The sequence below is a fragment of the Juglans regia genome, chromosome 15 (assembly GCF_001411555.2).
Source record: "Juglans regia cultivar Chandler chromosome 15, Walnut 2.0, whole genome shotgun sequence".
Taxonomy (NCBI): domain Eukaryota; kingdom Viridiplantae; phylum Streptophyta; class Magnoliopsida; order Fagales; family Juglandaceae; genus Juglans; species Juglans regia.
The window spans coordinates 5,919,838-5,933,148 of NC_049915.1; the positions used below are offsets into that span (position 1 = coordinate 5,919,838).

General features: G+C 37.4%; 1 protein-coding gene across 2 annotated transcripts; it reads right to left on the reverse strand.

The window, feature by feature from the left end:
• Nucleotides 1-1,430: 1,430 nt before the first annotated feature.
• On the reverse strand, nucleotides 1,431-12,375 carry LOC108992346 (patatin-like protein 2). Of its 2 annotated transcripts, none has more exons than XM_035686122.1 (7): nucleotides 12,263-12,375; nucleotides 3,677-3,858; nucleotides 3,358-3,547; nucleotides 3,048-3,209; nucleotides 2,619-2,921; nucleotides 2,336-2,508; nucleotides 1,431-1,697 (listed from the first exon to the last, which is right to left on the reverse strand). In XM_035686122.1, exons 1-7 carry the CDS (start codon nucleotides 12,269-12,271, stop codon nucleotides 1,610-1,612), a joined length of 1,107 nt encoding a protein of 368 aa, XP_035542015.1. In that variant the 5' UTR covers nucleotides 12,272-12,375; the 3' UTR covers nucleotides 1,431-1,609. The 2 variants fall into 2 exon arrangements, with proteins under 2 accessions (XP_035542015.1, XP_018822423.1); XM_018966878.2 differs by lacking the exon at nucleotides 12,263-12,375 and adding an exon at nucleotides 4,036-4,283.
• Nucleotides 12,376-13,311: the final 936 nt, after the last annotated feature.

Genomic DNA, 13,311 nt, shown 5'->3' on the forward strand with positions numbered 1-13,311 from the left:
GGCATCCATTCCATGCAGCAACGAATACATGATTGTTTTGGTCATAATTAGAATATATATAATTACCTGCATATTTATTATAGAAACTTTTAGGTTATGGTAATATTTATTGCTCTTTACAATAATATTTAGGTTAATTATTCTAATTATATATTGTGGATCAATTAGCATTATTGACAGATTTGTATTTATTGAACTTAGCTCATTCAACTATAAATAGCCGCGCTTTTTGGCCTATATATTAATCATACAATTTAGATACATAAATATAAGTTTATTTAATTACAATTACTTTCTTGCTCCTTTTTCTAAATGATTGTTTGGAAGGAATTAATCACAAGACTTATTGATGCAGGAGGATCCAATTTAGATAATGCTGAGTTATCAGATTGTATATTGATTGTGCGAAAATACCTTGAGTGGTAGATCAACGCAAAAATTGCAAGAAATTGTGATCTTATTTTGATTGGGGCAGTTTTAGACACATTTCGATATTTTGGTCATAATTTTGACTACAGGTATTAGAATCGCACATATGATCCCAATTCGAAAAATTTTTTTCATCACGCAGGTCGTGGTCACTGAGCTATGCTTGATGTACATCATTTTCGAGCCTAAATTCTACTATTTTTCCTTCTGAATCCCTGTTGTTAGTTATTTTTTGCCTTTTATTGTAATATTTCATTTATCATTTAAGAAATGATTCTGAACTCGATTTGTACAAAATTTTTGACAGATTACTTCTTTTATTACGTATTTATTTATATTGTGATTATTGAAATTTTGCTAATTTTTGTAAAATTCTAATACGGTCGATTTTAAGCTATTACAACCCGACTTGTGGGTTGACTTCTTCATTTTTAAATTTTGATAATTTTGAATTGAACATCATATGCGTTTTCTCTGTATTTTTAGATGATTCTCTTGTCTTCTTATAAATTATCTATTGAAACTACCTTGCAGAATAATCACTATTCTGTCCGGCATCGCTTATCAATCAAGAAAAAGAAAAAAAGAAAAAAAAAAAGAAGATCTAAAAACAATAATCCATCAACAGAATGCTGCTGATCACAATGTCTAATAAATCGCTTTATTAATTTTCTTTGCAACCAAACAAGAGGCTAACTAAAGGAATTAAGAACCATCCATTTGATCCAATCGGACAACTGGAATACATAAACCAAGAAACTAAAGCTAAAACTTTCAGAAATATTCGAGACAACAGAACCAATAATTATTGAGAGAAGGAAAAAAAAAAAGAATTAAACCCAAATTAGGGAACAATATTAATTGAGACACACATTGATATATAATTAAAGGAAACATCTGAAAATATGTTCTAAGCTCTCAATTAATCATGGGTGCTTAAAACATAAAAGATGTTTCTAGTACTGTAAGGTGTGTATATATTATATATATATATATATATATATATATATATATATATATACGTTGTAGCTGTTGTTCGTTAGCGTTTATTAGGTAGGTGAAAGAACATTAATCCACTGCTGGGTTTGGTATGCATGCACGTTGACACTCTGAAAGTTTGATTTGGAGGCCAGAAACGAGAGGAACAGGGAAGCCAAAACCCTATTAAAAAGTAACGTCATCATTTGTGATGATCATGACTTTCAGCATTTCCAACGGGAGACCTAGCATGGCGAAGATGCCTCTCTTGGGAAAGAAGTTTTGCAAACCTGCAGCAAAGACATATTTTATGCTTTACATTATTATGTATCTTAATGTAAAAAATAAACTCCAAACAAAAAAAAAATGTTTAATATATATAAAAGAGTACTGCTAGCTAGATATAGTCTCAGAATGTGCAAATTTCGCGCATTCTCAAGGCCTATTTAGATATTTAGAATATATCTGTATATCTGTGAATAGTAGTAAAATAGTTTGAGTTAATATATTTTATTGGGTTTTGAGAAATGAGAGAGAAAAAATTGAATGAAAATATTATAAAATTTAAAAATGATTTGAATGTAATTTTCTAATATAATTATTTTTGTTTGAAAATTTGAAAAAATAGAAATGCTCTTTGTGTTTTGTTTTGGAGTTTGAGAAAATTGTAATGATTAGATAAAAAATTTGAAAATGTGAAATTGAAAAAGTGTTTTGTGTTTTGATGTTTGACAAGGAAATATCTGAAAATATATGAGAATACTTGAAAACAATTTTGTTACCAAACAGACATTCATTGAAAAAAAGTAGAGTTCACCATTAAAAAATATATATTTTTTTTTATGTAAATCTCACTTTTATGATCTATTTTTTTAAGAAGACTTGCACACTCTCTAGACTGTACAAATAATTTTCATCAGTAATATACCTTACGAGAGCTTCTGCATTTGTTTCACTATTTGAAGGTTCAAAGAGGCCAGTATCCAGATTCACCCTAGAGACTCGTTTTTTCAGCAATTCTTCTCCAACTTTGACAAGATCATCCAAGTTCTTCGTTGTGGCAACGTCCACAGAAGATACGACCCCACTCAATGTATCGTCCTGCATTATTTTGATTCAAATATTAAACATGCCCAATGCCCATGTAAATCGAGTGCATAAAAACATGCCTACTCGTCCTGGAAATATGGATTTGAATAAACATGATATACCTGAATCCGCAGATAGCTTTTCTCAGAATGAAGGGCTTGGAAAACCTCAGAGAGATGGACGTCAACCATATCTGCACTTGCTTGAGAAAATACATCAATTATTGGGGTGGAACCACCTCTGGTTAACCAATCTAGTATGCCCCACTTGGCAGCATCACGAGCCTTGTATTTCTCTTCGTCTTTATGCGAGCCAGTTCCTAATGATATGACGAAAAACCGGCCATAGTCCATTGGTTTTATAGGGAAGAAGTCGGGACTTCCTCTAAGGATCTCCTTTGTCACTTCACCAATGGCAAGTAAAGCCTGGAAAAGACACCAATTTAGCAGGTTAACACCAGTACTTTGCATTATATTTTTCACAGGAAAAAAAAAGCATGCTAAAATTACTATTATTGGTATCAGGTAGATCTTAAACAGCTTGAAAGATACCGGATTATTAGCAGCAACCCCACCATCTGTAAGGTTGAATTCTCTGACGTTCCCTACTGGGTCTTTGGTTTCAAAGTAATAAGGTGGAAGATAGGTTGGTGCAGCTGAGGTTGCAATGCATACATCTGAGAGTAGGGCATCTAAGCTTGGGTTTTTTTTTACCTGATGCATAAAAGAAGGAAACCAAAGTGAATCTTAGTATTCCATCATTTGCAATCACTTCCTAATTGAGAGGATAAGAAAAGCTAGATCAAGTCTGTAATAATCAATCTTGAAGATTGATCTATTTGAAGAGAAGATGATATTCAACCTCATAGCTAGAGAATATGGTTGGCTGCAGCCGCTTGAGATCAAATGTTGGGATGACAACATTAGTCAAAGTCTGATGCATTCTTGTACTTCCCAGCTTTTCCCTAACAAGGTTATGTAGATACTTCCCATCGTACTTGGGTCCGGAAAGGGCTTTGAGGATCTTTGTAGTAAGTGGAAATAGCGGACAACTGCAATTTTGGAAAAAGTACATAAGTCGTTTTTGTAACTAAAATGAATGGAATCAGGCTAATAATCAAATAGGAAAGCTTTGTTCTTATGAAAAGTACAGTTTCATCTCAAATGAGTTCTAAATTTACTTGTTTTGTGGGAATATTTTAGGGCAATGGTTTAAGTAGAAGTCCTTGATATCCTTAGCAGCAAAGACAGGTCTGTTCTTTTCATTTGGAGCAGTTAGCATGGCAGTTACAAGGCCGCCTGTGCTTGTTCCTGCAATCACATCAAAATAATCTGCAATTCTTGCATCTTCCCCGTCCAGCTTCTGCACCATGCACAAACAGTTCAGTGTAAATGATAGAAGATTACGTGCATGCTGAAACATTCTGCTTATATATATATACAGCGTGCATGCTTGAAAAGTGAATAAAAATGCAATGAAGGATACATTGGATGGAGGATTCTCTAGGCATGAAACATTATATTGCTGTATATATCTAACCTGAAGCTCAGATTCTAAGAAATCAAGGATGGTTCCTGGGATAAGCCCTCTTATTCCTCCGCCATCAATGCTGAGAACAGTGATTACATTTCCATAAGTGGGTGGCTGTAGGGGTACAATATTTTTTGCTTCCATTAGGGATAAGGGAAATCGAGGGACAGAGAGATAAGGAGGGGGAGGTGGTTTTCGAGACTTGGAAAGAAACTGTGAATTCTTTCAAGAGGCAGCAGCTTGCTTAAAAGTGGTAAGTTGAGATCCTGATCCATTCTTTGATAGGAATAGGGGTATATATAGTCCTGATTCCTCTGAATTTTCAAGATTCAATCGCGTCATTGGATTGGACCAAACCCCAAAAGAAAGTCATTCAATGAATGTGTTTCAACTTTGACCCAACTTTTGCATGCTTCCTTGGATAAATGTTAAATGTTAAAATTGGACTACACTTGAGGTCATAAATCAATGGGAAAATTGAAAAGGTCATGAATAAAATATACCCTCTTGCTTTGGCATAGAAATGGTCCCATAGGCTTTAATTTGGCCACAGTAAGCTAGTGGAGAGAGGAGAATTGTAGTTGGGGCATGAGAAGAATTGTAGTTGAGCATAAAGCATGGAAGAGTAGCTAGAACCACAGGCCAAACAGGTGTCTAATCCCTATCATGTAGTGGCTACACCTTAGTTTAGCATTATCCAGAACTTTCTTTTCCCTAGATCACATGCAATGAATTCCACATTCAAATATGAACAATATAATCAAACTATCATTTTTGACACGTTAATTTTGATTCGCGAAAGGCGGCACCCCAGCAACCAAAGGAGGGTGATAACATTGAAAGGTACATTGGTTTGAGGATAACTTGATTCCAACTTTTCACGCAAAAGGAAAAGGTACTTGTTAGGAATTGAGTATTCAACAAAAGAGTACCAGTCAAGTACTATGCCTGCATAAGTTCCAACATAGTAGACATTTCAATCTGCTAGCTGCATGCACAAGGAAATGTTAAGAGACTTGATCATTCTATGGGCCTCGTGCAAAAACAGCAGAACTGTGAGTCATTCTTAGCCATTTGATTGGAAAAATAACCTCCAACTACTGGTGAACACAGACAGAACTCATGCAGCATGATCGGTAGTTCATGTTGGATGTTTTGACATTAAGGTTTTTCTTGGTAGGAGGATTAAGCAGCACCTGTATACAACTTTCTGTGGTTGTGATTAACACACTTGATAACATTTATATCATATTGTAGTATTAACTTGGCCAGATTTTAAATCTAATGTTCACTGTTTATCTTTTAATTGCTACATCAGTTCCACAGAATGAAGCTCGAGGATGGCAATTGAATTACATAAATGGTCAAGAATATTGGCCTGGATTGTTTTGCAATTTCTTTAATTCACGTTGCAAAATTAACAAAAAAGTGGCCCCCAATAAAAGTAAACTGTGAAGAAACGTATACTTAACTGCAAAATTTGCCTGCACAAACTGATGAATTGACTACTTTCTAGATTGAATATACATACAGTAACCATGGTGGCTGCATGCTAGACATGCATGATTATTGTGCGTGTAAGCTATATAGTAAAAAAAATCACAAATAACAGATCATCCTGAGCATAGCTAGAAACAAATAATAAAAAGGAATATAGAGCAATCAATCCTTGTACAGATTAAAAATTAGATATTCAGACTAGCTCATAGGGATGCATATGTAAGGTTAACATCTCGAGCTATAGCGCACTTAAATGCACTTTTAAGTTAAGACTATAAAACTTTCCATCCCAGAACTTAATTGATTAAAGCAAACTAGAAACAATTGTGAAGGCAGTCAAGAAATCCTACTTCCGAAGAACAATAAGACGTTACTACCAAATTGCATGGTCTATCAAAATTGCAAAATTAATTTAAGTAAAACAATAGAGGCATGAAATTGATAGTGAAATTGAAGTGACAAGATTCTTGTGGAATGAGGTTTTGAGTTGGACAGGATTACATTGGGTAATGCCCAGGGAAGTGGTGGAATTATTGGTAGGGTGGAAGGGTGTGAAGGGCTGTAAGAAGGCAGCAAGTGTTTGGAAAATGATTCCTACTTGTCTTATGTGGTGCATTTGGCTAGAAAGAAATGGGAGACGTTTCGAAGATAGAGAACGTTCTTTGGGAGATCTTAGGGTTTTCTTCTTGAGTACTTTGAGTTCTTGGGCTAAAGCTTTTGTAATGGTGGATAATTTTCTGCAACTGTTTTAGCTTTTTGGTGTTAGCTTGATTTTTGTTTCTTGAAGTTGTAGGTATTTTTTTTGTATACGTCCTGTGTACTTGGGCTTATGCCTATTTCTTTGAATAAAATTATTACTTATAAAAAAAAAAATTACATAAACTATTTTCTATTTTCATGGATATTTACATGCAGTATTGATAAGCCACACGAAAGGAGAGAAAATAAGCTACCAAAATCCCCTAAGTCCTAACTGTTATTTCCAACCAAAATCCAACCAACCTCATTAGTGAAAAATATTAAACTACCCAAGGTATCGATCATTAAACTACGACTCCTTGACCAAGAGAAGATAATATTTCAAGTCCATGCGCTATTCGTATGTCCAGACATTGTATATTCATTCTGCTAGAACTATATTGTTCAAGTTAATCAAGTTGAAATAAATTAATCAAATCTAATGGCTTCACACAGTAAGGAAAAAAATCTTGCCCGAAATGTTTTTTCTTTCTATCCTACGTTTCTCAATAACCAAACAATGCTCTGAATAAACAAACGAAAAAAAAACCTGATTTCCCCACCATTTTGTTAGAGACAGTGATTATACAGAATATGAATTGTAATTGATAGATGGCTTTCGAGGAGCCACTGCCTCCACTTAGATAATTTGAGTTGTAATTGATCTGATGATTTCATTCATAAAGAAAATACACTTAAATATGGACTGTAAATAGCCCACGACTCCATAAACGACACGACGCAATACGTGGTCCACTTGACCCACGATTACTTCCTACAGACTCAGTCCACAATACCGGACTCAACTGAAATGATAATTAAATTACCAACATAACCTTGCTAAAATAAATAAAGACAGAATTAACCTTGAACCCTAATATAAAAGCATCCTAAGCTACAGTTGCACGATTCTTGCTTCTGCCGACTTCTACGCCCCCTTGTCTGTGCCAACCCTAACAATACCTCCTCCATCAAAGGATCTTGCCCACAAGATCCGGGAATCGGCTCTTCAAGGTCTCGAGATCTTCCCATGTCGCATCTTCTGCCATCGTTCCCTTCCAGTGGGTAAGAACTTCAACTCCCGCACGGTTTCCTTTCTTCTTCAATCGGGGCTCTATAATGTTTTCTGGTTCTGGCGTCAGAGCACCATCTGCCGTCACTTGAGGGAGCTGTGTGTTGGCCTGCACGTTTTTCCCCAACTTTGGTTTTAAACATGATACATGAAACGTGGGATGAATCTGGGCTCCCTGAGGTAGATCGAGGCGATACGCAACCCTGCCGATTCGGTGGAGGATGCGATAAGGCCCAAAATACCGGGGTGAAAGCTTCAAATTCCTTCGCATTGCCACTGACATTTGTCTGTAAGGCCTCAAACGTAAATAGACCCAATCTCCTTCTTGGAACTCCCGATCTGTTCTCTTTCTATCTGCATGCTTTTTCATCTGACTTTGTGCTTCTAAGAGATTTTCTTTTACCAGTTTACTGATAAAGTCACGGTCTTTGATCTCCTCTTCAACTGCATGTACTTTAGTTGACCCTGGTTCATATGGGAGGAGTTTGGGTGGGGGGAAACCGTATACTGTTTCAAAAGGAGAGACTTGGGTAGAACAGTGAGTTGAGGTATTATAAACATATTCAGCGAGGGAAAGCCATTTCCTCCAATCCTTGGGTCTGTCACTACTAAAGCACCGAAGGTAACACTCCATGCTTTTGTTAACCACTTCTGTCTGTCCATCCGTTTGCGGATGGTATGCTGAGCTTAGCAACAAATCAGTCCCACAGAGTCTGAATAACTCAGTCCAAAATTGACTAGTAAATACAGGATCTCTGTCGCTTACTATTGTCTGCGGTAGTCCATGCAACTTGAACACATTTTCCATAAAAACCCGAGCCACCTTCAGGGCAGTGTAAGGATGATGCAGTGGTATAAAATGAGCATATTTGCTCAGTCTATCCACTACCACCATTACTACTGTGTACCCTTCCGAGGATGGCAACCCTTCCACGAAATCCATACTGATGTCTACCCAGTTCCTCTCGGGTACTGGCAGGGGCTGAAGCAATTCTGCTGGGTGGATGGTTTCTACTTTGTTTCTTTGGCAAGTATCACATTCCTTGATGAAGATTCTGACATCTTTCCGCAGACCAGGCCAGTAAAACTCCTTTTTTATTCTTGAGTATGTTTTATATACCCCTGTGTGGCCCCCTAATGGACTACTGTGATACTGTTGCAGGATCTGTTGCTGGAAGGGTACCAATGTTCCTAAATGTAGTCTCCCCTTGTAAAAGAGGAGGTCATTTCGGAGCTGGTAATGGGAAAGGTCCAAGGTCACCTGATGGTAGTTGCTCAACAGCTCCTGCAACTGGGGATCTTGGGGGTAAGTTTTCTTCAACTCCTCGATCCACTTGGCTTGTATCATGCTAATTGCTTGCAAAACTGGTTTATTGTTCTGTGGGATTGGGTTGGCATTATGGGCTGATAGTTGGTTGTTGGTTGTTTGTTGGGTTGAGGGGTTGGCCTCATCTGTGGGTGGTAATCTGGATAAAGCATCAGCAACAGCATTAGTCTTACCACTCTTATATTCCACCACGAAATCATACCCCAGTAACTTTGAAACCCACTTCTGCTGAGCAGGGGTGCCAATCCTCTGTTCCAATAAATGCTTTAAGGCCTGCTGATCAGTGCGGACCTTGAATGATTGCCCCAGCAAATAATGCCTCCATTTCCTTACTGCCATCACCACAGCAAGTAATTCTTTCTCATAAGTTGATAAAGTTAAACTTTTACCTTTTAAAGCTTGACTCAAATATGCTATGGGTCGTCCCTCCTGCATAAGTACAGCACCTAATCCATCCCCCGATGCATCACACTCCACTATAAACTGTTTTGAGAAATTTGGGACACATAATACTGGTGGATTGATCATTGCTTGTTTCAATTGAGTGAATGCCTGTGATGCCTTCTCTGTCCACAAGAATGAGTTCTTCTTTAGCAGTGCTGTAAGTGGTGCTGCAATCATGCCATAACCCTGCACAAATTTACGATAGTACCCCGTGAGGCCCAAAAAACCTCTTAGGGCTTTTAGATTAGTAGGTGTAGGCCACCCTTGCATGGCTGCTATCTTTTGTGGATCGGCCTTGACTCCTGCCTTAGAAATGAGATGCCCCAAGTATTCCACCTCTTTGCTTCCAAATATACATTTAGAAGCCTTGGCATAAAACTGGTGGAACTTCAAAATTTCCAAAACAGTGCTTAGATGCTGCAAATGGTCCTGCAAGTTCTTGCTATAGATTAAAATGTCATCAAAAAACACCAAAACAAATTTCCTTAGGTAGGGCCTGAATACTTCATTCATTAACCCTTGGAAGGTAGTGGGAGCATTAGTGAGGCCAAAAGGCATCACTAAAAACTCATAGTGCCCTTCATGTGTCCGAAATGCTGTTTTGGGAATGTCTCCCGGATGCATTCTGATTTGATGGTACCCCGAGCACAAGTCCAATTTAGAAAAAATTTCTGCCCCATAGAGTTCATCCAACAGTTCATCTATGTTCGGAATTGGGTACTTGTCTTTTATAGTATCCTTATTTAGTGCCCTGTAATCAACACACATCCTCCAACTACCATCTGCCTTCCTTACTAGCAGCACCGGAGAGGAATATGGACTTTGGCTGCTCCTTATGACTCCACTTTTGAGCATTTCAGAAACTAGTTTCTCAATTTCTGCTTTTTGGTAGTAAGGATACCTGTAGGGACGAAGATTTGCTGGTTTTGCTCCCTCTTGCAACTGAATCTTATGGTCATGACTCCTAGGTGGAGGCAAGCCATTAGGTTCAGAAAAAACTGGCTCATACTCTTGTAGAACTTGCTGTATTTCTGGTTCCACCTCCACTGCTGCCGTGTTTGAGTTTATTCCCAGCATCTGGACCCATATCCCCTTGGCTGTACCCTTCTTCAGTTTAAGAGCACACTCTTCTTCTTCCAATACTTCTCGAGAAGGATGAATCCCCTGCAACTTGGAAGTCTCTCCATTAAAAGTAAACTGCATGGTAAGATCAGAAAAATTCCACAAGATTGGACCCAATTGACTCAACCAATCTACCCCCAATACTACGTCACACCCTCCCAAAGTTAACAAATAAAGCTGAGCCATGAATTGTAAATGCTGTACTTGGAGGGGCACAGCCCTACAGTAACCTTGGCAAGGAAGGCTATCTCCATTAGCCACCTTTACTGCCAGCTGGCTGTTTCCCACTGGTAGTCTTGATTTCCTTGCTATATATGGATCCACAAAGCTATGTGTACTTCCTGTATCAATCAAGATTAGCACTTTTTGTTGATTAATACTCCCTACCACCCTCATAGTTTTAGGAGCAAGTGAGCCTGCTAATGCATGTAAAGAAATTTCCAGCAGCTCCCCCACCTCCTTTTCTTGTTCTACCGTGGCTTCAGTTTGTATAACTGCTAGATTAGCTTCATCATCTTCCTTTTCCTCATCCTCACTTTCTAACCCTTCCAGTAGGAACAGCTTTGGTTTACTGCATTTGTGTCCCACATGGAACTTTTCATCACAATAATAACATAACCCCTTACTCCTCCTATCCTCCATTTGGGCTGGGCTAATTCTTTTAATGGGAAAAGTGTTTCTACGAGGTGGATAATTGGGATTAGATTGAGGCCTGGGTTCTGGTTTGGGGAGTGGTGCGGGTAATCTGAGTACAGGTGATGAGCTAATTGGTTTAGGGTTGTATATGGGGCTGGGTAGAATGTTTCTGGTGGTAGTACCCTGACTCCTTCTATACACTTCTTCTTCTTGTAATTTAGCTAACCCAAAAGTAGCTGATAGAGTCACAGGTTTGAACATTGTCACCATAATTCTCAAGTCATCTCTAAGACCACTAATGAAAGTGCTGATTCTAAATTCTTCAGTAAGACCCTTAATTCTGTTAGATAAGGCTTTGAATTGGGTCTGGTAGTCTTCCACTGTCCCCATTTGTCTTAACTTAGTAAAAGCCCCAACAGGATCCTCATAACTAGAGGGTCCAAATCTGACTTTTAAAGCAGTAACAAAATCTTCCCAATTATTTACTGGCCCGGACTCCATCAACCAACAATACCAAGCTAAAGCTTTTCCCTCCATATGGAAAAAAGCAATCTGTAATTTTTGATCTTCTGGGGTACTAAAATATGCAAAAAATTGTTGGGCTTTAAGTATCCATTCCATAGGTTCAGTACCATCAAATTTGGGAAATTCAAGCCTAATAGATCTAGCATGAATACCCCCTTCAAACAAAGGGTTGTTACTGACCTTATTATTATTTAAGGATCCTTCTCCAGAGTTGTGTTTTCCAGCCCATACCGCCAATCGATCATAACTGGATGCAAGGTTGTTGAGCTGTTGTAAAACTGCTTCCAGCATGTGTTTCTGTTTGTCTTGCTCTTCTCGCAGGTGCTCTGTTTCTCCTTTCAAACTGGACACAGCTTCAGCCAGCTGAGCTTGACGAGTACCATCAGCCATTGCCAGGAACACGGCTCTGAGACCACTGTTAGAGACAGTGATTATACAGAATATGAATTGTAATTGATAGATGGCTTTCGAGGAGCCACTGCCTCCACTTAGATAATTTGAGTTGTAATTGATCTGATGATTTCATTCATAAAGAAAATACACTTAAATATGGACTGTAAATAGCCCACGACTCCATAAACGACACGACGCAATACGTGGTCCACTTGACCCACGATTACTTCCTACAGACTCGGTCCACAATACCGGACTCAACTGAAATGATAATTAAATTACCAACATAACCTTGCTAAAATAAATAAAGACAAAATTAACCTTGAACCCTAATATAAAAGAATCCTAAGCTACAGTTGCACGATTCTTGCTTCTGCCGACTTCTACGCCCCCTTGTCTGTGCCAACCCTAACACATTTTGTCCCTTCTATATTAAAGCTAACCGGTGAGGAAGAAGTTCTGCTAAATTAAGAACATAACCCCTGCATTACTGTTTCGAGGGTGATTATATCATCAGACTCACACCGTTGTTGTCGTCGGCGAAAGATCCTTGCGGTTGCCGCGGTTGAAGGCAAAGAAAACGATTGGGAAAGGAGCGAGAGCGACAGGTGTTCGATTGGTGTGAGAAACAGAAGACTTGTTTGGTTGCACGGCTAGGTCATACTAATATCCAGGTTTAAAGAAATTCTCGGTCTCACTTGTTCGTTTGGTTGCGGGAATTACCCCTAATGATGTCAAATTGGATCAAATTCAATTTCAGAGTTCCACAAAACTTATTTATAAGTTTTATTTTTTATACATTTTATGTGAAATTATTTTACAAGTAATGATTATTTTTTGAATTTTTAAAAAGATAAGATAATTATGTTCATTATATAAAGCATATTGTTTGAATCCTATTAAATATAACATTTATACATTTATAATAAATTTTATAAAAATTATTTATAAAAATTTTGTATGTCGAAATTGAAATTTATTGATAAAATTATAAGATTTAATATAAGCAGTTTTTTTTCGACAAAATTAGTGTTAGTATTTTTTAATAATATATATATATATATTTATCTCTTACTGTTGCTTGTCTTTGCCTTTTGGTCTTTTACGTTATATTTAATGGGGGCTGGCTGGTCATTAAATTGCCGTTGGGGAGAGTTTTGGTCTTTAAGCGTTCAAACCGTTTATGGTTTTCAAGTGGTTTTTATGCCTTAGACGTTGTAAGTTAAATTCTTTAACGTTCCCGTGGTTTTAATTTCTTAATGGTTCAGTTGCCGTTGGTTTCTTTCGGGAGAACGTTGGGCTTTGAATAAAGAGTTTTTTAAGTTGTAGACGTTAGCTTATTTATTTTGTTAACGTTGGCCATTTATTTTTATTCTTTTTGTCATTTTTTTCCGCTTACGTATATCAACTATATATATGTATATATTTGGGTAGTCTTGCGGAGAGTATGTGTGTGGAATATTTGATAAAAAAGTATTATAAACAAAAATATACTTAGTGAGTATATATTTTTGAGAGATTTTTCAGA

Coding starts and splice junctions, on each gene's coding strand:
- LOC108992346 (XM_018966878.2), bottom strand. CDS start 4,170: ATGGAAGCAAAAAATATTGTACCCCTACAGCCACCCACTTATGGAAAT. Junction 3,859..4,035: donor TCTTAGAATCTGAGCTTCAG/GTTAGATATATA, acceptor TGCATGGTGCAG/AAGCTGGACGGGGAAGATGC. Junction 1,698..2,335: donor AATGCAGAAGCTCTCGTAAG/GTATATTACTGA, acceptor TCTTTGCTGCAG/GTTTGCAAAACTTCTTTCCC.